The 26,493-nt window shown below is 40.1% G+C and overlaps 1 protein-coding gene across 1 annotated transcript; it reads right to left on the bottom strand.

Annotated features, from left to right (window-relative positions):
- Positions 1–898: 898 nt before the first annotated feature.
- LOC149300284 (rhomboid-related protein 4-like) lies at positions 899–24,990 on the bottom strand. The gene is made up of 6 exons (XM_089485279.1): positions 24,558–24,990; positions 23,355–23,487; positions 7,441–7,526; positions 5,553–5,606; positions 4,513–4,641; positions 899–921 (listed from the first exon to the last, which is right to left on the bottom strand). Exons 1-6 carry the CDS (start codon positions 24,988–24,990, stop codon positions 899–901), a joined length of 858 nt encoding a protein of 285 aa, XP_089341405.1.
- Positions 24,991–26,493: the final 1,503 nt, after the last annotated feature.

Here is a 26,493-nt window from a genome sequence, read left to right as displayed (position 1 = left end):
TAATAGTTCTAATTCCATTTTTGAACACCAAAATGTCATTAAGAAATAAGCATCATTACATAATAGACGTAGAGTTGTTACAGCAAATGAATTAAAACATAGCCTTCAAATCTCACATCTAATGCGAGGGTCCCTATCAAATTTACGGTCATCAGGAAAATATTCCAAAAATCTTAGAAAGTAAAATATACGTAGATAGAGATAAGTTAAGAACAGCACCAGGACTATATAAACACAGCATAAAGGGCATGTTTCATGTCTGCGTTTTTTATACCGAGGACACAGGCTTGTTAGTTACATTTCCAGGAATTAACATACTTTTTTTCTGGGTGTTAATGAAGGTCAGAAAATAAATGCATTTAATATTGCCTCCAAACATTTCACAACTTGGACGTGAAAACATGTTGTTTTTGGAATTAGGACAAAACATGCTTTCACAGAAATGGGTTTTATTTTTATAAGGGAGATGGCTTGCCAGCAATGAATGCAAAAAGCAGTGTGCCATGGTCACAGGGCCTGAAAATGCATGTTACACTTCAGAGAGCATTAAATCTCGATCGAATTATAGCCAACAAAAGCACCGTACAAACGTAATATGATTGTGATAATGTCTTGGCCTGATTAATGTACAGCTGACGTTATTTGTATCGCCGCGAAAAGATGTGGAAATTACCAATGCATGCCGTTTACGTGTGCAGTTTTTGTATGTTATGTACATTACAAAAACAGTGAAAGCATTAACGTTGTTGTTGGAGCCTGTAATATTTCATTTATTAGATATATATATATATAAATAACATATGGTCTGTAGAGTTAATGGAGTTGCGTGCACATGTAGGCGCCAAACCAATAAATCTATAGGTTTTGTGCACAGATGTTCCCAGAAAGATCTTCCAGTTTAGGAGAAAATATGATCTTTCACTGTAAAAAGGAAAGATAAATCTGAGTTTAAGCATTAAAAGGTGAACACACCCGGGGTTATGTATTATTAAAAGGGATTCTGGTGGTCTTATCATCGTAGCAACCAGTGGTTGTTCCTGCTGATTGGACCATGCCATTTATTGCTACACCAAGACTGTATTTCATTAGAATCACTTCTTTCACAGGGTCCTCCAGTGCTAGTCCTGAAAACTATAAATGACATTAAATCGCCATGGTGTATATAGCCCTGTTTGAAGCATAGCTAATGGTAGTAACCACCCTGACGAAGCCGGGATGAGCCTTGGCGAAACGCACATCAGGTTAACCTTCGGTTTAGTTTTGTGATTATAGGGATTCTCTTTTCCATCAGACCATAGCGTTACAAGGAGTTAGTAAACTGGGTTAGTCCCGACTATACTCGCAGCTGAAGCTGGTTACAGACTGGAAGAAAGGGGAAATTTAGCCCATTTTTGTCGATGGAGAAACGATGCTATATACACCCTCGCAATTTAATGTAATTTATAGTTTTCAGGGCTGGCGATTAGTATGAGTAAGCTCTGAGCATTCGTTGACCCTGGTCTTTTGAGAGTGTTTCTCATCTGCATGTCGTTTTGTTAAATTAGCTTTTTTAGGTCTCTCAGTTTTTTCTACTCTACTAATCAGGGATTTACTTCCCACAGTTAGTCCCCAATTGTCTCATAAACGGGGAGGTGATATTTGTTTGTATGTTTATTATAGCATCCTTAGTAGTCTTTTTTGGTCCCCAAGACATGCCAAAATAAGACAATGCTTTCTTTTTGTTTTATAATAATTCTTTACACTTTTTATTGAGGCAATTGTGTTAGTAAATGTCTACACTTCCTACAACATGATGTTTGTATCACAATTTGTAAGGGAAATGATTGTGTTACGTCACTGCTTCGATAAACTGTAACCGGGGAACCAGGCTCAGAAGCTCCGCTGGCTTCAGGGTCAGGGCCTGGAATGACCCCAGTGTTCTGCTAAGCACTGCAGAGCAGACTTTAGCTGTTTTGGTTTATTCCCCATTAGAGTTACAATGATTCATGAACATGTCTCTCTCACAAGAGTTCCCATCATGCCACAGTCAGTAATAAGGGTCCTTCTTGACTGTGTGTAACTCGTGATGTTTACCAGCTGCAGAACATGGTGCTAGCCATGTGTTCTGTAAGCTTCTACAGACTTGGAGATGAGGGGTAAGGTGCATTTTCAGCAATAAAAGGCAATTAGGATGTTCTGCCATGTCAATTACCCTGACAAATGGCTAGCTGAATGACCACTGTCACTTGGAAGAGATGCAAAGTATATTTCCAAAAAGCATGTCATTGTTTACAATTACATGCATGACGAGAGAGCGACTAACTGCGGGCAAATAAACCATAATTCAAAACAGATGTCTCTTTTACCCAGCAGGTAGGGTTTACTCTTTCATTGCTGGAAATGTCTGCCTCCTGAAGCTCAAACACTGAAGTGAATGACAATAATTACAGCCAATGCTCCTCTCTGATTCATGTAACTACTGTCCAGTAGTAATGTGGTAGATGTTGTAGCAGGGGAGATGCATGAGTCAGGTAAACCTGTGTTAAACGGATCCCTGTTCCTCTGTGGAAAATCGCTTACAGTCAGTGATAGGCTTTGGCACGTGGTTATCTATTCCATCTATTAAAAATTATTATTATATGGTAATGGGTCCACGAAGCCTTGCAGTAGGCTCACCTTCTTTGCATTATAATCGCCGGTATATTAATGTCAAGAGATTTATAACAAGCAGGCTTTGATCTACACCCCCACTGGTGCACTTTTACCTTCCATAGTCCATCTACCATGCTTGCGCTCACAGCTTTATCTCATTCTTAATCATTGGTTCTCACCCTATTGAGAGTGTGCCTTGACGTGGCGGGTGAGCTTAATTGTGCTTTGGCCAATTCATATAACCAAAACCTCTCATTTATATTATGTTTATATATTTTTTTGCCAACTTTATTAGGGCAAGAAGCAGACAGTATTTTGTTTTTTGTATACACTGTACAGCCAATACACTGTATTTGCAGCATGCTCACACTGCTTGGTAGGCCTCGTATTATACATTTGTATTATTTGAGCCTGGGACTAACTTAGCGCACCGACATTTTTCTTTTCTCATTCTTAATCATGCTTGTCAATAGTTTTCCACAGGTGAGCAACCATCCATATAGCTGAGGACAGCATATCACATCTGACTCCTCCACACATACATCATTTAGGAACACTGGTTTTAGGGTTACTGTGAATTACAAGACATATTTGCTTAACTATAAAAAGCAAAAAAAAAAATTTTATGATGATAACAACCACTTTTCAGGCTGTACACCGGAATCCAAAGCCCCTCTCCCAATTGCTTTATATCCTTCAAATGTTTTAAATATATATGCATGGTCAGGCCCTCCAAGCACCTCAGGACCGTGGCAGGGTCCTATGCCGTCTTATTTACGATCCCTTTTACACATAACAATTAACACTATGAGAAATAACTCACAGGGAATTCTTGACCTTGACCTGGTGCAAAAACAACCTCTCTTGGCCAAAGGACAACGGACTTACATTTATCCAGCGTTACTTTTAGTTTTTCTATTATATAAGAATAATTTTTAATAGATGGAATAGATAACAAATACAGCCTTAAAAATAATCAATCAGCAGCCATTTCTAATATTGCATAGTGAAACAGGATCTGCAAGGTCAACAATTCTTTTAAAAATCATACACTGTATGTGACCTACCATTAACATTTAAAAAAATAAAGTGTAAAATCCCTGACATAATTTATATTAAAATATCACATTTCTATGTAACATTTTTGGGTTTCCAAGTTGCAAATGCCACACTCAAAGAAATTTTCTTGGCCATGGTAATTTATACCCACCCCACTATAACTATCGCTTCTGTGATCCCTTTCTAACCACTGAACAAAACTTATTTTAACCAGAAACACATCGTCTGACAGTAGCTTCTGGCAGGTAGCCACTCTGGGGTCTACTGCACCCGGGATCTAGTTCATACTGTGCATGTATGATTCAAAAGCATCCAGGCTCAAGGATGAACCCATTCAATGTTCCTCTCAGTTCATAGTGGTAAATTACTGATACCTGGTGTCTCCCCCTCCCTCTTCTCTGATACGCGTCTGCGCGGTGCTACTGCTGGCCGGTACTTCCGCCAGGGCTTCTATGGTGGAGCACCAGAAGGCCATGTCACGCCGGTGCTCTGTCATAGAAGCCCCGGAGGAAGTTCCGGCAGCAGCAGAGGTTGCCTGCGTGCATCACACAGACCTCCACCAGCTGCCAGAGAGGCCGATCGGGGTCCCCTGCTCCGCTGTGGGAGATCTGGATCTTATTTGAGGATCTGATTATAAGATGACCTCGAATATAAGACGAGGGATATTTTTCACAGCATTTACTCTGAAAAAGCCTTGCCGTATAATCGAGCAAATACGGTATTAGAGGTATGCCCTTACATGGACACACTAATTATTAATTAACATGTTATTAATTTTCATAGTACGCCACAGATAAATTCTCACGGTGATATGATTCTTACCTCTTTCATTGAGACTCTCTCTTATGGCTCTGTTCAGCTGCTCATCTTCACTAAGTCCCCCTGTGTACATATCGTAGGACCCACGTGTGTCATACTGCTGCTGCTGGTAATCAGGATATCGAGCGTATCCTAGTAAAACAATGCATGCAGAATATGGATTTCATACAAACTGTTACACATATATACCGTACAGGGTGAATTTTACTTTGGTTTTAACACCACGTTTAATTGGTATTTTCTATTATGAGAGACTAAGAACCAGTTATATGGCATTTATCAAATGTAATTATATATACCTGTATTATATATTAGGGGGTTTCTTTTTAATATCTGGAAACAGCCCATTATGCCAACAAGTGAGCAACTAACAAATGGAATACTTTGAGGTTCTATGCTATGATCTGTAACCTAGTTTTGAAGTCAGAACACTTTGATTACTAGACATCACATAACAGGCAGGAACAGGCAGGAATTTAGGACATCACATAACAGATGTTGACAAAATCCATTATTTTCTTATAACATAAAAGACACATATGTATCTTATGGTATGTCATACCATGTATGCCAGTCCATAAGTATTTTGATAGCTTCCTTATGACAACAAAAATTAATTAGGATTTTTTTTCCTATATGTAGAAAAGCACTGCTTATTTTCAGAAGCTTTGTTTTTGACTATTCTCAACTAAAACAGCCAATGACACTGAAACTTGTTAACTGTCTCCCATATCGCTCTGACAATGTGATCCAACAATGCATGAAAGCTGTGGTTTTGTTTTTTTATTTCATAAAACCCCGGTACCCGGACATGAGCTAATTAATATTATTGGCTGTGTAGAATTAGCGAGATTAGTAACGAGTATTTCAGACAGCAAATAGACCATTTTTGGTGCAATTACGACCTTAATAAAACCTCATGCGCTTAAAAGGGAACTAATGCTGTGATGCATACAAACTCCCCTCAAAATAAACAATTTACACATTTTGAATGTTAAAACCCATGGTCTAAACATGTAAAAAAATATTTCACATTTTCTTACCAGAGTTGTTGTAGCTTGTCCGTCTTGTTGCAGGTCCACCTGTGATAAATGATACTAAAGCAGAAAAAAAATGTATGAAATCGAGATTGAAAATGCAGCAAAATTAGTATACAACATTTAAATGTTGCACTTAACAGTCTATGTGTATATAAGCAAAGGTAATATTGAATATAAGTGTTATATAGGTAGCTGTAATTGTAATATAAATATTTTATTTGTGCATTTAAAGCATTCGGAAATGGATAACCCGTAGAACCTGGTGGATCCCACAAAAGTATATCTGGAGATGGGAAATTTGTTGGAGTAATGGATAGGCTAATATCAGGTTTACAGAATTAAATAAAAAAAAAAGCAAAAAAAGGGGGCAAGTGGAATAATATAAAGTACTGGCACTGCTCTACAAGGTATTGTATACAAATTCACATCTCCATCACAAGGGAAATAGAAATATTATAAACGACAATGAGTATTTTTGGAACAAGTCATTCTTTTCAGCGCTGTCAAGCTGTACAGTTATTTCTCTCTCTCGTTCTCTCTGTGGATCTTGTTCCCTTTCCAGGCTTGGAAGGAACAGGCTTTTTGTGAAACATATGTCTCTCATCGCTTACACTGAAAGAAATTCTCTCTGCAGTTCATTTTGCCCGCGGACATGATTTATCTGCAGTTAAAATCATTATGTTTTAAAGCCTTCTTCGGTTTTACGGCATCCTTTTATTATTATTATAACATCATGCCAATCACTCATAGTGTGCCATAAAGGTAAGCTTTGTACGCACTATTTCAGAAATAATATATTAATATTACATAGAAATGGCTTGTGATGAATGACAAGCACATCATTAAAGTCACATAAGGAAAGGCATTAAACTCACAGGTGTGTCATATAAAGATTATTGCTTTCTGTAGAGACGTTATGGGCACTATACCGCTATCCAGTCCTCTGTGTTCATATATACCACAAAAAAAGTCCTGATTAATAATTCTTTGAGGCTTCTGGGCAGATGTCTTGCAGATGTAAGCACTTTTGTTATTTGCAGTTATATAATAAACCATCTGATGCAACACAATTGACTAGTGTTACGGCATGATACAGGCTGCTGCTATGTGCCCCCCTATACCGCTGTATAGATGAAACAGGATAAGCTGTATCTGTGACACGTAGACTGAAATACAGATTTAGGGAGGTGTGCGCAAATACCCGCAGTTAAGGGAAAAGATCCCCACATTTACAGCTTTGGTAACTAGTAAGAACGTGGATTTAGTAGCAGGTACTGAAAGGAAAGGATAGAGACGGCAGAAAAGAGATGCGGGGTTGTCCTTTACTTAAAAAAGCTTAAAAGTTAATCTAATAAAAGATAAGGAGGAGAACCTAGAGACTCTTTGGGTAACAAAGCGGTTGATTTACAGACCCCCTGGACACGCGGATGAAGAAATGACTACGATGAAGAAATTACTAAAATGTCAATGAAAGGTGAGGTTATCATTATGCCGAATTTAATCTCAGCTGGAATAACCAGGAGTAGATACATCCTAAATTATTTAGGCAATAGAAATATTGAATATTTCCAAATGGAGACAGGATTTCTGATGTCACTGTAGGAGAGTGCTTGCGTTCCAGTGATCATCAATCATGGTGGCAAACAAAGGTTCTAGATTTTTGAAAGGCTTTGATGATGTGGAGATCTTTAGATGGAGCCCAGGAGAAATGGAACTATTTTCCTCTTTTAAAACAGTTTCAAACCGTGTTTATAAAAAAACAAAACCAAAATTAAGCTATATTAAAAACACAAAGTATATACATTAAATACATATTTTGAGAATTAAGATAGAACACTTGTAATAAGGCTTTAATGTCCCATCAAATGTCTATAGATACTGTTCATATTACCTGCAGTGGTTAAAATCAGCTTCAGAGGGCCTTGGGTGTATAGCAGTCCAACCAAGATACCAGCAAGATGTCCAACGAATGACGTCCTAATGAAATATAAAAAATGTAAGAGCATTTTATTATTTTCATTATATTTAATTTCTTTTAGAAAAATGGAAATCACATAAACATAGAAAAACCCATAAAAAGCACTATAATTAAATTGTGGCACCTTCCTCAATATTAAATCCTACAGCACCAACTTGTTGCTGACAGCATGGAAGCATGTAAAGCAGGCTCGTGAACCTAGATTAGGGGGCTTTGGAGAGTGGGCCACATTTGAAAACAATATTATTCCATAATGGGATAGGAATATTAAAAAAAAACAAAACGTTTACATTTTAAAGAAAAACATTATCTAACTATAACAGTCATGAGTGGATAAAAAGGTGCCCCCTCACCCGGTGGGCCAGAGTCTCCTGGACACGTTGGAGAGTGAAGACTATCTCCCCTAACCAACTTGACCAATTCAGTGAGATGCCTGTATGTCCTCCAGTATATCCGCGCCAGTTTCCAAACCCCCCCCCACACACACACACACACCACAGCGGCTAGTTCTCCACCAGCATCCACCACAGTTTAGTTACAGTGACATCACAAGTCATTCTCCTGTTAGAACGTATGACCAGGGAGGAATGAAGATTTTAGAAAAATGTTGAATTATTGTCTGTACCGTAGCCCCGACAATAAAAATGTATATTCATTTCTATAAGACAGATTTGTAATAGATGCTCAACAATTAACATACGCAGCTATTTTATGTATAATACATTAAAACACAAAAATTATAATTAAAACACAAAATTACAATTCATTGAGCTGTTTCTTCACATGACATGAAGGACATGTAACATGTAACTCATGTACAGTTACATGTTGTAAAAGAGTACAGGTGCCAGAATCCAGTCAGATTCCACAGGAAACCTGCTTCTAAATATTTTGGACATTTGCATCTTTCACCAAGGTAACGTATAACCAATATCATGTCCCCCCCCAATGTAATAAAAAAAAATACACCAACTTTATTTTTCCGTAAAATTACCGCAACTCAGAAGCATGTATTATGGAGAAACTTGAAGGGCGGTAGTAAAAACAAATGGCCACAGAAAATATATAGGTGTATATAGATCCCTTTGGTTACAGGATGAAGAAAATAGTGGTTAAAGAATCATTCTAGACAAAGTACTCAAGCCGGGCAAGTTAGTGGAGACATTTCTTTGGTTTCTATGGTAACTGCATCACATTTAGCACTTGGCTTCATAACTGCTTGTGATGAATATGGGCCATTGTGTGCCAGACAGGACAGCTGCAGAAAAGGACAACTCAAGTGTTTAAAAATCTTATTTAGGTACTTTCAATGCTTTGGAAAACCTTCAGTAACTTTATTTACATCTGTCAAAATGGTGATTTATACAGCTATAAATGAGAATATTGTTATTTTAATATCAAGTAAAATATGTTCTGGTATATGTGGAAGTAATTTGGAAGTCATGCAAGGCCATCCTCTATATACTCTATGTACCTTAATGGTGGGACAATTAATAACATTGTGTGAAAAAATGCTATAAAGCAAAAATGCAAAAATATTAATTTATTTTTTATCATTTAAAAAGGGATTAGATTTTTGTTCTGTTCACTTACTTTGCATTTTGTTAAATGATCACAATAAATTAACATCTCTATTTTAAAAAGCATTTAACAAGACAACATTTTCCACATCTGCCTAGAACTGTTGCATAGTACTGTATGTGTAATATCTATATATATATATATATTATATTTTTTATTTATTTTTAAAAAAATGTATTAAATTATGGTTTAGCCATTATTTGACACATCTCCATTGGGCGGCCCTCATACCTGTAAATCTCTTTAAGATAACAGATCTGCAGTTATGTGGTCCACCATTATTCTACATCATAATTTAAATACAGGTTATTTTAAAACTATTTAAAAAGGGAGTGAGTGAGTATTTCCACTTACTACAGAAACTAAGGAAAACCTTTCTACCAGATGGCTGGAAACACATTTGAGATTGTTAAATGAATTATACACTTGGATACATTTGGTTGAGAAAAAAAAGACCTCTCCCGTCATGGACATATCTAATCCTTGCCAGAGAAAGATCTGGGCTCAATCATTCCAAGCAGCACATTGTATAGGAGGCATAGCTGTGTATATACATTTTGTTTTCTAAAGACGTATAACTTACACGTCTAAAGTGCTAAATAATAATGCCTCTCTCACTTTGTGAATGTGGAAATGGAAACCGCTGTTACATTTGTCAAGTAGCAACAAGTGAAAGCACATTATTTGCTTATTGACAAATAAATTAATACTGGCCTAGTTAGATGGGCTTAGAAATTACATGTTAAGGGTCCTGAAAATTAAAGAGAACGGCAAAGAATTTGTCAGCCATCCCCAATTTGATAGCAGCTAAGGATGCTTAATGTACCTTCTTTGTTCCTTGACATCTCTCCTTCACATATATCATTAACACTCATCTATTGGAGAAGGCCTCTGTAGTGCAGCACGCTATAGAGGACTCTAGGATATATTCGCTTAAAGAAGAATAATTCTTTAATGTGCGAGGAGTTGGATGGGCCTTCATAGTGTATAGATGGTGAAGCACAACTCATGTACACTCTCCTTCCAACTCTCCCTTTAGTGAATTGATCCTTCTCTGTTTACATAGTAGAGATCACATCTCTGCTTGTGTTGCACGCATCACAAGCTTCGCAATATAGTAAAGAGCATCTCAATCCAGGTTTTAAGAGGAAAATTAAGGGGCTTTCACTAATATAACTGCAAAATTCTATTTTACACAATTTTAAGAATGATACATAGGTTACAGCTGCTTGACACTATTGTGACACTATATAGCGTTCTAGAAGTGGAAGTATCACGGCTGCATGTGGCCAAAAAGCAAGACAAAAATTCACTAGTTTGAAGTATTAATTGGCTATGGAAACTATCTAATAATGGCAAACTACCCGTGTCCCTTGTAGTTATGCTGCATGGGAACAGTAACCTCCACATCTGGTATGACCTTGTATGTGAGCATTCATTTTTGACATCACTAGAGATTTGGATGTAGCGCTATCATATTTAGCATTCCCAGATAAGAGAAAGCACAAGCGTCTTACAAACTTGAGAAAATTCAAATGGACGTAAAAAAAGGTTTAAGTTCAGTTGCTCTTAATGCTCTGAAGTTGAAACTCAAACCTACGCATTCTTGTGCTCTATAGTCCAATAATGACAAATCTCTAGTATGTAAGGTGAATTAGCATTATCCTACTAGGATATGCCACTAGCATTATCCCACACTGGAAAATGTGCATTAAAAACTATTTAAAAGGTTAAACGCTTTAACTACCTAGATTATTTATTGATGCTAATGTTTGTGAAAAATGCATGGTTTGTGGTTGAAGTACATCTGCACATCATCTTCAATGGAGTGCACAAATAACTTTTTGTCAGATTTTCAAGACTTTTCAGATTTTCAAAAAAGTAGATCTATACATTAGCTCCAAACCAAATTTATACTCTGTAAAAAGGTAACACAAACTACCACTTCAAAGGCATTGCACAACTTGCCACATTTTGCATTTCAAGCAACCGTCAATGTGGATTTTATTTCAAGACACGGAGGGTGATATTGTGCATTTAACCCTTTCTTTACTCCCAACAGCAGAAAAGAAAAATACAACATTTGATATGAAAAAATTCAAATAGGAGTGTACAACATAACCCCGCCCACATAGCAACCATCACACATAAAAGGGCTGACACATCCCACAATCCTCCTCTTTCTTTGCTGCTCCCAGACAGCAGATAAGTATATTTCCTTTACCTTATATTACCTCCGATTTTTGTCGGGTTTGGACCGCGTGGTTTTTTTCGTAGCTCCCCGCGGTCTGAATCTCATTAGTATTTACCTACTGTCTTATTTTACATTTATTGTGACGTTATTTGTTCTTGGTTCCTTTATTTTACCTCTATTTTCGGCCTGTGTTTGTTCCCGTTTTCAGCTTACTGTTTGGTCGCTCCTACATCCTTTGAGTTCTCCGTCCTTCTTGCCCCCCCCTCCTTAGGGGTCCGTGTGCTTTTTTCGTCTCGTGTCCCGTTCCTTTATCAAGGATCTCGGCAGTTATGTGGGTGCCTTCACCGCACTGGACAAGGCGCAATCCTCTATGAGGAAAGTTTTCAACCCTCGGGTTTCCACCAAGGCTGGCAGAGGCAGGGGCCGTCTGTCCGGCCGTAATTTCCAAGGCTCATCGCGTTCGAGCCAAGGCTCCTACTCACAATTCCAGTTCCACCGTCCTACCTTCCAGGATTCCTATAACAACAGGCAACCTTTCTTCCCTCAACGAGGGCGCCCGTGGAGAGCGAGAAGCCAACGCAGATCCCAATTCGTACGCAAACCTACCGGTAAGTCATTTTTATTCTCCCCTTTCTTCCCAGTATCCTGTAGGGGGCAGACTCACCCATTTTTCACAGGTCTGCGGTCCATAACCTCCGACGCATGGATCCTCCAAACAGTGAGAGGCTATATCATAGAGCTAGTCGGTTATCCTCTGTCTTCTTCCCCTCTGCAACCCTTCACTTTTTCTCAGCGTGACGCGGATCTCGTGGACTCCGAAGTCACTTCCCTGGCAGAGAAGAACGCCATAGAGCGGGTTCCCCCAGGTACCCCCGGCTTCCTCAGCAACATCTTCCTTGTACAAAAGAAAGGAGGCAGCCTTCGTCCAGTTATCAACTTACGGAACATCAACGGTTACGTCCGTTACCGTCATTTCAAGATGGAGGGGGATCCATCTTTTGCGGGACCTACTCCTAACAAACGATTGGATGGTGAAGATAGACTTCAAGGACGCTTATCTCACAGTTCCTGTAGCAGACGAGTCCAGAAACCTCCTTCATTTTCTGTGGCGCAACGTGCTCTAGCGCTTCACTTGCCTACCTTTCGGGCTCTCCTCAGCGCCTTGCTGCTTCACCAAGCTTCTCAAGCCGGTGGTAGCACTTCTTCGTTCCCGAGGTGTCCGGCTGATCATCTATTTGGACGATATGCTCCTCATGGCGCAGGACAAGGAGACTTTACACCTGCACATACAGTGGACGTTGGATTTGGTTCATCGCCTTGGCTTCCTCATAAACGAGGAAAAGTCCCAACTTACCCCGTCCAGACGATTGGAGTTCTTGGGGTTCGTCGTAGACTCCGTAGAGGGCGTTCTCCACCTGCCAACCTCCAAGATCCATTCAATCAAGAAGGAAATTCGGAGAGTCCTACGTTTGCGAGTGATGTCGCTTCGTCATCTGGCACGTATTATCGGCTTATTGGCGGTCTCCATCCAGGCGATTTTTCCGGGCCCTCTTCACTACAGGGCTCTTCAACGACTCAAAATCCATTATCTTCGCCAGGGTGCGTCCTACGCGGACAGGATCAGCCTGGACGATCAGACCGTAGCGGAACTACGATGGTGGCTGGCCAACATGTCTGCTTGGAACGGCAAGGCTATCTTCGGTATGACCCCAGATATCTCCATAGATTCCGACGCCAGCCTCCATGGTTGGAGTGCGAGGTGTGGCGAGATTTCCACGGGAGGCCCTTGGTCACAGTCGTAGACCGGCCTTCACATCAATTGCCTGGAACTCCTGGCAGGCTCTTTCGCTATCAGGAGTTTTTCCAAGGATTGCATCAACTCGTGCATCAAGTTACGCATGGACAATGTCTCTGCGGTGCGTTATGTCAATTGCCTTGGGGGCACTTAGTCCGCTACCCTAGCGAATCTGGCCAAAGACCTCTGGTCTTTCTGTCTGGACCACAACATCATGGTGCAGGCGGAGTCCATTCCCGGTCTTTCCAATTCAGTGGCGGACTGGAATTTGCGCTACCTTATGGATGCCAGCGACTGGACCCTAGCGAGGTGTGTATTCTCATCTATTATGGCTCTGTGGGGCCCGCTCCGCAAAGATCTCTTCGCTTCTCGTTTAAACTCCCGTCTCCCACTTTTTTACAGTTGGCGGCCCGACCCAGATGCTCTGGCGGTAAACGCTTTCCTACAGGACTGGCCCGGGGGACGTCATTACGCTTTCCCCCCTTTTGCGATGATTCCCAGGACGCTCCTGCTGATCCGCCGCCAACAGGCCCCCTTGGTCCTGGTAGTCCCGTTTTGGACGTCCCAATCTTGGTTTCCCACTCTTCTGGATCTGCTGGTGGCGATACCTCGTCTGCTCCATTCGCCGTGCCCTCTACTTCAGGATCCCTCAGGAGCTCCTCATCCTCTCATCCAGAACGGCAGCCTTTCTCTCCTGGCATGTTTGGTTCCCGGGAGTCCGGGCGTGTCTCAAGCCTTTCGGTCTCAGCTCAGCGGCTCCTGTCGAGAGCTTGGGCTCCAGGTACCCACAGATCTTACCATGCAGCCTGGCAAGCTTGGGCTTCTTGGTGCCTGGAACGGGATCTGGATCCCTTTTCAGCCCCTTTGTCCTCCGTTATTCACTTCCTTACTAACCTCTTCGACCTGGGACGTGCTTACAGGACTATCAACCTTTACTGTTCTGCCATCTCCGCGGCGCACCAGGGTTTTGACGGCGTTCCTGCCGGTCAACATCCCGTCATTTACCGCCTTCTTAAGGGGGTCCGCCTGTCTAGGCCTCCTCGACCACGATACTCCTCCACTTGGGACGTTTCGACGGTATTGAACATGTTTTTAGCTTGGCCTTCAAATTCTGAACTTTCCTTACGCCAGTTGTCGGCTAAGTTAGTTATGTTATTCTGTCTCGTTCTTTGTAAATGTGTCTCAGACGTGCGGGCTCTTGACTGGAATGCCAGGTCCTTCGTACTGGAGGGTGTGCGTTTTGATATATCGCGGCGCACTAAGACGGTGATTCGATCTGTTACTTACCCTGCTTTCCCGGCTAATGCGGCTCTGTGTCCTGTTGCTTGCCTCCGGGAGTACGAGGCCCACACTTTGAGGTTTTGAACTGGCACAATATCAGCCTCCGTGTCTTGAAATAAAATTAATGGATTTTACTAAAACATGACGTAAAGTCATGATTTTACGAAAGACACGGAGGCGAATATTGTTCCCACCCTCTTTTTTTCTTGTTTATGTTTTTTTTGTATTGTTTCTTTGCCCTCCCTTGTGTTTTCGCTGGGTTTTATCTAATTTTCTATGTTTCTCGTGGTGTCCTATACTTTGCTCTTCTTTATGTGTGGGCGGCACTGTGTGTTATCATCCTGTTTATTTTGGGATTGTTTGCTTTATTTGCTATTACGTTTTTCGTTATTTATGTTTTGCAGGTTGACCTTCCCCATGTCCGGCTGCGGTTTCGCGAATCGGTTACAGTGGTTTGTTCTTCCGACCTCAGGCGTTTGGTTCGATTGTTCCTGTGTTGATGTGGCCTCGGGTCCTATGCTGTTGGTTCTGGCCGTTTTTCTTTTGCTGAGTCAAGTTACCGCCGCAGCCAAGAAAGAGGAGGATTGTGGGATGTGTCAGCCCTTTTATGTGTGATGGTTGCTATGTGGGAGGGGTTATGTTGTACACTCCTATTTGAATTTTTTCCTATCAAATGTTGTATTTTTCTTTGCTGCTGTTGGGAGTAAAGAAAGGGTTAAATGCACAATATCAGCCTCCGTGTCTTTCATAAAATCATGACTTTACGTCATGTTTTAGTAAAATCCATTAATTATGATAGCTAATGAAGCCTTTTTTGCCTTTATTATTTCTATAAATATATATACCTCCATATCACATTTTAGCTAGTTTACCTTAATTGAACCTAATTGTTCCATTACTTCAGTCTTAATTGGCTGCCCAGAGGCTTGCTTTGCTCTATTTAAATGATCACTTTTTAATTGAAAACAGTGTTCGCTGAGGAGTTACGCATGCTAATAGTGCACATGACTAAATGATTATCGCTCGTTCCGATATAGGTCCTAGGAGTTGAATGCATTGAGTATGTTATTAGAAATTAGCAATAGAACAGCTAAATGGATTAGCACCAATGTGCCCAAACTATTATTCCCTTATACCGTGAGAAAATGGGGATAGACTGATTTAAGGGGGGGGGGAGAGTTGGATTATAGTTGGAACTATACTGTAGATGTAATATATGTGGAATTAAAGTATTTTATGTAGAAAAATTAAACCAATATACCAAATGATGCCATCTGAGTTTCCTTTAGTGACCTCATGCACCTGCATGCTCTAAAGTCTATGACACACAAATATAAAATAATGTATCACATTTTCACTACATTAGCAATGTTTACATCATCTCCCACACATTCTAAAATATAAAACATATTTGCATTCAATTTTAAATTCGTAGGTGAGCTGGGATTTCTCAACACAATTTACTTACACATGATGAGGGCCAACCCCAGTTAGCGTCTGTTGCAAGAATAGCTGGGTTTTAGGACATCGTACCATATGAACCGTACATTAGGAAAGGCCCGCTCCAGCTGCCTAGCATGAAAAACCCACAGGGTTGGCCCTTTATAAAAGTATCGTCAAGCCAGATTAAATTTTGCAGCTCACTACAACTCCAGCCCTTAAGAGTTTATTCACAAACACATGGGTTTGTGGGTAAAACATGGTAATCTGGGACATATACCATTCAAACGTGAAAATGTAAAACGTAAGCTTTAAGAAATTCCCACCGGGAACTTATACTTTTTTTGTAATGTATTGCAGGAAAACTATATGGATCAGTGCAATCATCTCATATCACTTTAATTGGTTGGTCAACTAAGATACGAACTTCAAGAATTACTGTCTACAGCTTCTGGGCTTTAATCTTTTGAATATATGTTGTAATAGAACATTTGCTTCAACTGCAAAAATAAATACAATATTTAAAGTTAATGTATTGTATGATATGTTGGCCTATGCTCGAAGTAGTTTAACGAGGGGTGTACAAACTATGGGAATTAAGTTAAATCCACTTATACACAAGGTGCTGTAGATCAGAGCAGAGTTTGAAAAATAAAAATATTCATAAAAATTGATGAGCCAACAAGGCAAGTTTAGTGTCATGGAAAACATCCATTCAGCATGTGTAGTGTCAGGCGACATCCCATCAAGGTGGAAACACTAGGGGGATTTAAAAACAGGCGTACTAGCTATATTATTAAAACCTAAATTTGCATGTTCTGGATAAAGTGGTATTCCAAGTCTTAATCGCTGAGCTGCTTCGAATAAAATTCTATTCGAAAAAACTGCATTGAAACCAAAGTAGAAGAAATACCATAGACTCAGACAACTACAGACCAGTAAGTCTTCCGTCTGTAGTTAGGAAATTAACGGAGACCATGCTAAACGATAAGGTTATTAAATATCTGGATGCAAATGGTTTGGCTGATTAGAAACAGCACAGGTTTACTACAGGTGATCTTGTCAAACAATGTACTTTTTTGGAGTTTAGCAAGACATCTGACACTGTCCCTCAAAGTCAAACGGCAAATGATTTAAGTAAATTAGAACCACTCTGTGGCAGCTGCAGTTAATAAATGTAAAATAATGCACTTGGCAGAATATATAATTAGGGACACTAATTATTCCTACTTGGTAACCTGACAATTTTCTGCTATGTGTGCTTTGCATCCTTAAGTTTAGCTTTATATTTGCTCTTCCTCATTCTGAGTCTGCTTATAGTTCCTAAACAATACCTTTGCCACATCTACAGAGAAGCCCAGTTTCCTTTTTCTTTTATGCTACTTTACCAAAATATCTTCTATAAAGTTCTATTTCTCCTGGACTCCAAGGTGTCAACGTTGCAAATGCACAGGGGAGACTGTGCAGAATGTTCCTATATACATTTGCCCCTTTTCCCCCTGCCAGCTATATGCTGCGCCTGAGGCCAATTCCAATGGGAGTGCTTTAATGCCACCGTTTGCAAGAAGCAGGGCAGCAGCAGAGCTGCAGCTTCTACTACAGATATGTCTCTTATTTTGTTTTTGTGGAATAGACATAAAAGTAGTCACATAGAACAAAAAGTATAAATTCTTCATTAGCGGGCTGTCAGCTTCAAAAAAGCAGACTTTTTATGTATTTAGTTGCGTTTCAAGAACGAAGGTGAGAAAATACCGAAGGCTGATCACATAACAATAATAAAACACTAACGTATCTTTTTCTGTGACAGCAGGATATATTTTGTAATGTTCCAAAAAAGAGAGCTGTACCTTTATGAAAGATAAAGTACTGACAGTGAGCTGTGCCTCAAACCTCCAGGGGGACTTTAATGCCACATGCTCCATAAAAGATCAAAGGTAAAGACAGGTGATAAACACCAAAAGCGAAAAATTATGATTGCATCAATCATTAGCTGGACTATAATGCACTAACATGAAAGAATTTGCCTGTTTAATGTATGCCTTGTATACGTGTTAATATGCGGTTACAGAGGGAATCCACTCCATTTGAAGCACAGCTGCTGATCTTTTGAAAGCTGTGCTTTTCTTGACCCTTCCCAGAATACTCTTTTTTTTTTTTTACTGCTGACAACCTTAAAGGGAGACTCCAGGCATCATATGCACTTTAAATCACTATTTTCTTTCCCTTGCCCCTGAACTCTTGATTTGGAAATAATGTGCTTGAGCAAACATATCTGTTGGTTTCCACTGCGCATGCTTGGCATACTCATCGCCAGCCAGCCCTAGCACGGACTCATGTGAGCCAAGACCCCATACACATGCACAGAAAGCGCTCTCTTTCACTTTCAATGGGAATGGTTTCTTGCTGGTCGTTGGCTGCTTGCGGAAAGCAACAGAAGGGGGTGGCGTTCTGCAGCTTCTCCTAAAAGGAAGTACTTTAAATTTTTTCCTACCGGTAACAAAGGCTTATTAAAGTACTTACATGGTACATCAATGTGCATTTTTAATGACCATGACCAATGTTCCCTCTAATTTTTCTTAGGTGGTGTGCTCAGAAAATTTCTGTTGTGCAATTTTTTTCCCAGAGCCAAAATTTTGTGCGCACAATATGCTTCTACAGTCCATATAAAGCGAAGTTGGTGGCGCTGAAAAAAAAAATCACATTGCAAGGGGGTGGAGCTATATATTTTGACTCCATGGTCTATTCTAAAGGTGAAATTCTCACTGCAAAAATTAATTATGAGCGAATTACGAGTGGGGGCTCCGGGCTGCCTAAAGGATCAATATATATAATTATTTTTTTTTATTGGGAAAAACTGCATAGCTTCTGTCTTTAGGCAACCCTTGACAGGGGTACAGCATAACACCTATCCCTATATACTGAGGCACACATTGACTGGGGTACAGCATAACACCTATCACTATATACTGAGGCAGACATTGACGGTGTTTCAGCATAACTGCTATCATTATATACTGAGGCACTCATTGACGGTGGTACAGCATAACTGCTATCATTATATACTGAGGCAAACATTGACGGTGGGGAAGCATAACACCTATCACTATATACTGAGGCACGCACTGACGGTGGTACAGCGTAACACCTATCACTATATACTGAGGCACAGCACAACACCTATCACTATACATTGAGCCAGACATTGCCAATAATGTAGCATAACCCCTATCACTATATACTAAGCCAAACATTGATGTGGTGTAGGCCTACCGCTTCAGTGTCTGGCTTAGTATATAGGGATGCACCGAAATGAAAATTCTGGACCGAAACCAAAAATTCAGCATTCACTTGACCGAAACTGACAATGATGCCCCCTTTAAAAAAAACATATTGAGCATAAACTAAAGCATAACACCCATCACTTTCACACACTTACTAATCCACTCTCACTTAATGTTTTCCGGTGCAGTGAAGGCGGTGGGAGTGTGGCTTCAGTGCTGTGCACCGGGATATGACATCAAATCCCGACGGACAGCATCAGTTGCCGCGCGCATCGCAAGGGAGCAGGATCGGGGGTCTGCATTAACAGACCTCCCGCTCCCTTGATTGATTTTAAGCCGGTTGGAGGTGGATCCTTGATCTCCCCAACCGAGCTTGCTCCTTCAGCAGCGTACATTACCGTCTCTGGAGGAGTGCCAGCATGGTGACACCCCCCTGATGAGCGGCACCCTGGATGGACTGCCCGAACCCTGGACGGACTGCCCAAGCGTGTGCTATTTGCACAAACTTTCAGAAACAAGACAGGCTACGAAGCTCAACACTTTTGACTATTTAGAGCAGTCTGGTTTGCCCTGAGTTGGTAGGAGCTGTTGCCCTGTTTCGGACTCTGGTTTAGATATTGCATTGCATTTGTTCTCAAGCTATTCTGGTTTTCTGCATTCAACTTGAGGTTGTTTGGTGGCAGACATTTACAGGTTAAATAAGATAAGGAAGAACATTCTTGTTAGGTAGTAGAACATTTTTGGAGTGATCACAGGTTTGATCTAACTGCTGTCAGAAGAGTAAAATCGATGGGATAAGATATCATATCCCAGTGCTCCACAGTGGTTGATGAGGGGTGGCTGCCCCCATATGATATTAGAAGTGAAATAAGCAGCTCTGTCAGAACAAAAATTGGCAAACTAATTGTTTAGTATTATAGATTAATGTTCATGGACAGTATAGAGGTCCATGAACATCTGACGGGCAGACAGATAGCTTGGCTGGCAGCTGCTAATCACAAACCAACCCGGTTCTAAGCAATAAATGTCACCTTCATGTCTTCTTTTCCACTGCAGACATAGTTGACATATATGCGGTGCACAAAAAGTACCTTAAAGTGAAGTTATCAAAATCTAAAGCACGGTACGACTTTATGAGTGTAAAATATGTGGCTGGTGTAAGACACAGAATACACATACAATAAGTGCGATCCTTCTTATAACTCTGCATAAAGTTAAAGACCAACAAATCATCATCCATAAATAATGTGAAATCACAGCAGTCTTACCCACATGCCTGGGAATATTTTATAGCTGTGTAATTATTTAGGCTGTTATCCAATCCTTCAGAAGGCTTTATTTATTGTTAGCATTTATTCACTTAGCTCTAGCAACAGCTGGCCATGAAGAGTCAATAGGAATATGAGAAAATTATAATCAATCCGCTTGACAAGAAACTAGTTGGATATTAATATAGTAAACGATGTGTAATCCACATTCTTCCCTCATCCCCTTCGTTTTACGCTTTCAAATACATCGATTCAATGAGCAAACTAAGTCGGTCATCAAAAGCAGCTTGTTATTGTATGCGTTTATAAATCGTTCTAATGAATGTAACAGCGCTGCGGAATCGGCCGGCGCTTTATGAATAAATATAATGTAATGTAAAAGCACACATCCTGTTGGACGTTAATGGGAACGCAACACAAGAAGTGTGCGGGGTCAACGGCGGTTTCATCCAGCATTCCTACTTTGAGGTCTCTCTTAAGACTTGGCTAAAAAGTAGTGGTTTTAAAATGCCTTCTGGTTACTAAAGATTACTTAAATTGGAATGATAATTGCAAGAATCAAGCAAAAATCTTGAATCCCGCCAACAGAATAATAGTAAGAGCACTATACCTAACTATCAGCATTCCTATCAGCACCTAGAAGCCAATGGATATTGCTGGTGAATAGGAAGACTGTTGTACGTTGATCAATGTACTGCATGTGTGTATATCCCTGAAAGCGGTGTGTGTCTGTGGTTGAGATGTGTACATTTTGACTGTGTGTTTATTTGAGAATACTGTTAGTCTGACCCAGAGTGGTATGTGCGTTTGAATGTACACTGGTGTGGCTGTCTTTGAGTTTACGTCGGAGTGGTTGAGTGGGGTCAGTTTGTTTAAGAATAATTAGCGGGTTTGAGTTTTCATAATTGAGGCAAAGAGTGGTCGGTTTGTGTGTGTGCCAGTGGGGCTGAAGGCAGTCAGCATGTTTGGGTTTGCATTAGTGAGTCTCAGAATGGTCAGTTCAGTTAAGAGTGATCAGTTTGGCCGAGTGTACGTCAAGTCTACTGAAATGGAACAGCACTGTACGGCCACATTTGGCTTTCTGGCATACAACTCTAAAGCAATAATATAGAATATGATGTTTAAAAATGTTTTCCATATGTGTTATATTGTCAGTAGGGTACCTAGCAATGTGTAATAAGCAGGTTTTTGTTACTGGAAGCAGAAGAGCAGGAACACTTGGTTGTCCTTAGTCCTATTTTCCCAGTGTGACTTACATCCAGTAAATCCAGCTCAGTGTCGCCTTTGCTGGCTGAACTTCGGACATTTAGGGCAGTACTAGCTTGAGCTGACATCAGATGTGTGATACATGAAGCCAAAGTATTTGCTAAAATATGTAGTTTGTGCAAGGAGTTTGAAGCCATTTGCGGTTTAAGTAATTTCACAATTATGTTGTGTGATGCAATCAGTACTGTGTTCCAATCTCCAAAGGGCTTTCAGGTCACCAAAAACAGCTTATCATAGGCAGGTGAAACAGAGAAATACATTTTAAAGTTACTATCTATAATTCTTCCTGTTACATGAGTATTCCTTACCAAAGGACAATAACTAAAGCATATAAAAGTATGAAGTTCCCCTTAGAAATGTTATCTGCCGTGGTATTTTCTCTTACAAAGCTGAATATGTCGTTATTATCATTAGAACTGTAAATACATTCATCTGTGCACAGAAACTGTATACTAAGTGGTGTATTTACAATGTATCAAAACTATTTAAGTTATTTCAAGCAGGCAAGTATTTCCTCTCTCATTTTTGGTGCAGACAAAGAACTGCATTCCAATAGAAAAAAAAAATGTATGTTTTCAATGTGTCTGCCTGTGGCAATGTTTGTTCTTCAGTCATTTACAGTAAGTGAGATTGATAGTTGTAGTTTAGATTATTCAACCAACATATGCAACGTGATTCACCATGATGTTTTATAGGGTTTAACTTCAACAGCAGAGTAGAGTAGGCCGGATGCCAAAGTAATAGGGAAGGAACATTCAATATTATCAAGTATAACCAGCAATCTTGATCTCAAAGTTACGGGACCATGCGTGTGTGTGTGTGTGTGTGTGTGTGTGTGTGTGTGTGTATGTGTAAAAATATATACTGCAGATGCAAATACCATACAATCTATTATAATTAATTGAGATGAATACAGCAACATTGTTGGTTATATAAGGGGTCCATTTTACTACCTGCAATAAACACATCATGAACCTAGATTAGCAATAATGCTGTAGAAACAGGAATACAATTACAAATATGTATTTTGGTGGCATGCTTCAGCTATATTCTATTGCAGACATTTAATCTCAGAACTTCCACCCTTTTAGCATTTTTCTGGGAATGTCAGATCATGGAAAATGCATAACTGGAAAGCTTTTTATTAATTTCCTCTAGGTCCTTGTTAAGGACAAGTGTGAGTTGGCAGGACAGTTGATTAGAGAGTCATTGTTTTAACTGAATTCTCTCTGCATCATAAAAAACCACCACTGGCTGAGTGGATCCTGTATAATGCATTGTTCAATAATTGAGGTAACTCCCATTGATTTAAATATGCTTTTTACATGGCCAGCCAAGCTATTTGCAGAAGCTTACTGTGGTTGGTCCTTCATAATGTAAATTAAAAGTAAGGTTGGGTCCAGCATCAACCAACAAGTCGAGACTCAACAGGTTGGTCTAAAGACTTTCATTACAAAACAGGACACTCTGCCCCATATAATGTGCCTAATATCCATGCACTACATACTTTTATAAAGTTATTGAAGCTTTACCAAATTAGTACTGGTATTATTTCATAAATAATACGACAAGTTCTTCTCAAATGTCCTCTCACCTTTCGCGGATGCTTAGTTGTCACACCTATCATATACTGTGGAGAGTAACCTTCTCAAAATTATTCTGTTTAGGTTATCACATGAATTCTTTGGGATAAATACGTAAGCCAAATGAAAACAACTTACCCTGGTGATAGCAAATGGATGGCCACCAGCTCCACCCAGCAAGCATATCTGTTGGCAACTTGAAAACCAAAGACATTTGAAGATCCTCCTGGATGATAATGGTTGTTTAGTACTTTTAAAGCAAAGAGTACTCCTAAAAGCCATAAAAAATAAAATTTAGAAATCATCAGAAAATTACCAAAGCTGGTAGCATGCAAACTACAAGGTATAATATAGTCCTATTATTATGTCTTTATCACATATGGATATCTGCATAACCAAATATTTTATATATGTGTGTGTGTGTGTATATATATATATAGAGTTTGATTATGTTAAAATACAAATGTATAAGTGTGTTTTGACTTCAAAGCATTAGTACATATGACAGTTTCCCCTCAAGGCTTCCAATTTTTTGCTTGTTTGTGCCACTACAGCTCAAATATTTGTATCTGCATATCAGACTGGTCCAAGCTTCTCATACTTGGCAAGATCAAGCGAGTACCTATGGCGGGGGGGGGGGGGGCGGGGTTGGTCCTCAAGGCCAAAAGTGTCTGAAGCCCCAAGGTGTTTTTGATTTTCCACCCAGATTAGTCCAGGGTCTGGATGTGTGCACAATATTATGTCGGTGAGGCTGAAAACAGCATAGTGGTGGGGTCTTATTTTTTCATGTTGCAAAAATGGGCACAGTAGAACTGGACCACCTGAAGTTTTGGTGAGGGAGGTGTGTAGCCTTAGGGCTACTGCCTTTCTCATTTGTTAACTTTGAAGATCCATCCAGGCCCTTTGGCTAGAGGGGCTGCAGGTCTCTTAGGAGAGTGCTACCCCCGAAGACCTGCACCAGCAACTTTTTTCACCAGTTATTGTTTTCACATTGAACCGCTGAACCCCTGGGCTTAAAAAAACCAGACCATCTGCAAAGGCAATCTACTTACTTCCCATATAGAAAACACCAGCGACCCTAGGTATAGGTTTAATCAGCCCCTAAGCATCATCAACAGAATACGGTTGGTGTAGGCTGTTTGCAAGAGGTCTACATCCGGATAATCCTTTTTTAGGGGGAGCCCACAGAGCCTTCTTTGGATCTTGAATGTCCTTGTGAGTAACAACCTTCTTATATTTCCCCTTGTACTGGCACAAACAAGCACAAAATGAAGCCAATCTTATATAGTTAGCTGAGGTAGTCCCGAAGCGCAGTGCATAAATCCTCTTTCAGCAGAGTACCTGAGAAGCCCACAGCACATTGCATCTTGTAGGAAGGATCATCCATGAATTCTGCCAGGACTAACTCCAAAATTACATATACCACTCCTATCAGCTGGGAAAATACAGCGATTATTGCTGCGAAGAGCACACTGCCCAGCCTGTTTTCCAGTTTTGGGCCTTTCCATAATAAGGACACCATGTTGAAATACAGATGCCAATCATCAGCATGGTGGAACGGTGACAGGAATAGACGTTGCCAGTCCCTGTGGTAGTAACCCTCGTGTACACTAATACAAACATAAAGCAATGGCTTAGCTGGGTTCAAAAAAAGGAAAATATTCAGCCCAAGTGTTGCCAGAGTTACAGGAGGGATGTTGTTTATCCCAAACTGATAAATCTGGGCAAAGAGCAGGAGAAGTCCAGTGTTCACTCCTCTTTGTCTTCTGTGCATTTTAGAGCTTCACTTCATGTAAATATGTGATGGACAAAAAATGATAACACGAACCTGAAAATTGAAAAGCAAAGATTTGCATTAATACTTAACAACCCATACAACCATATTCTCTGAAACAACATTAAACGTAATTTAAACTTAAACCAACTGTATAACAGGATTTAACAACTAATTAACAATTCAGTTACATACTTTCCAGTATTTTAAATAGCCTTAACAGAGTATTTGTAGGGGGTGTGTCCAGGGGGTGTGGCTTTAACAAGCATTTTCTTTGTGACTTTTAGACCCATCTATAGGTATTCATATAACGGAAGAGTTTGGAAGAATAACATATTTTGGTGGCATCAACCCTACTTTTTGCTGTTCCTACATACATTATAGTAACAGTCATATTAAAAGTCTAGAAAACACAGACATCATTAGAGACTGACGGCATGCCGTTATATTAACGTAAAATGTCGGCACACATAGAATATGAGTTCCTTTCTAAAAGAAAATTAATTGCATACGAGTAGCAAATGCTTAAATCAGGAAGAGCTGCCTGTATAGAAATGACTCATACAAATTAAATTTGAATCCTTTGTTCAATGCTAGAGTCAGGGGAGCATCTAGAGCGTTTTCATTCATGCTGGGAAGATGCTGATGTCCAGGATCAGCGATTCACCAAGGTCAGCTGTCAATATAATATTTGGTAAAGAGAAGAAACATGACAACTGGAACAGCATGGGGAAATGCATGGTTACAATGTATGTGTAAGTGATGCTTGTCCTTGTACGTCTCTTTCTTTAAAAGGAAAAAAGTATGCTGATGGTAGAAAAACCTGCATTACTAATTACTGCCTTGTCCTAAACGCTCTCTTTCCCATTATCATCATCATCTCTTCTAAGGCTGTTTTCTAAGGGGAGAAATTGCTGTTCTGATGGTATACACTCATAAGCATACCTGAGAACTTTCATCTACCCAGGGCTGTCCCACTTCTGTCGGGAGTGGCTTCATGTAGGGACAGGGCTAGTTGTGGCTAGCTTCAGAGACCCCTTAGTTGGTGGGAACTGGACTGGGGGAAAGTAGGTGGGGAGTAGGTAGAAAGTAATCCCAGAGAAAGGAGTAATTGACCCGGAGACTCGGGGAAGCAAGGCTTCACAAGAAACTCCAGTTCAAACTCAGGCATGTTCTTGGCACCATGTCATAGGCTGATTCTCTTCTTCTGCTTAGCTAAGCCCAGCTTTAATGATTTAAAGGGGCACTCCAGCTATCATATGCACTTAAATGCATATGATAGCTGTGTAGTTATTTTAAATTTTCATAGTGTTTTGGGTTTTTTTTAGGCAAATGTATGGACGGTTCTGCAGAATCCCCAGATGTGTTTACCCCTTCCCCACTACCCAGCTATTTTCTGTGAGAAAGAGCTCCCTGCATGCGATATACTTACTGACAGTCTTGACGAAAGCTGCGGGCAGGCGGATCTGTTCAGATCCTGCTACACAGTACATTCCAATGTAT

Source organism: Sceloporus occidentalis, unplaced genomic scaffold (genome assembly GCF_023333645.1).
Source record: "Sceloporus occidentalis isolate IW3139 unplaced genomic scaffold, rSceOcc1.0.p SCAF_25, whole genome shotgun sequence".
In the NCBI taxonomy this organism is placed as follows: domain Eukaryota; kingdom Metazoa; phylum Chordata; class Lepidosauria; order Squamata; family Phrynosomatidae; genus Sceloporus; species Sceloporus occidentalis.
Note: the sequence above shows the minus strand (reverse complement) of the source record. Positions and strands in the feature narration are given on the sequence as shown.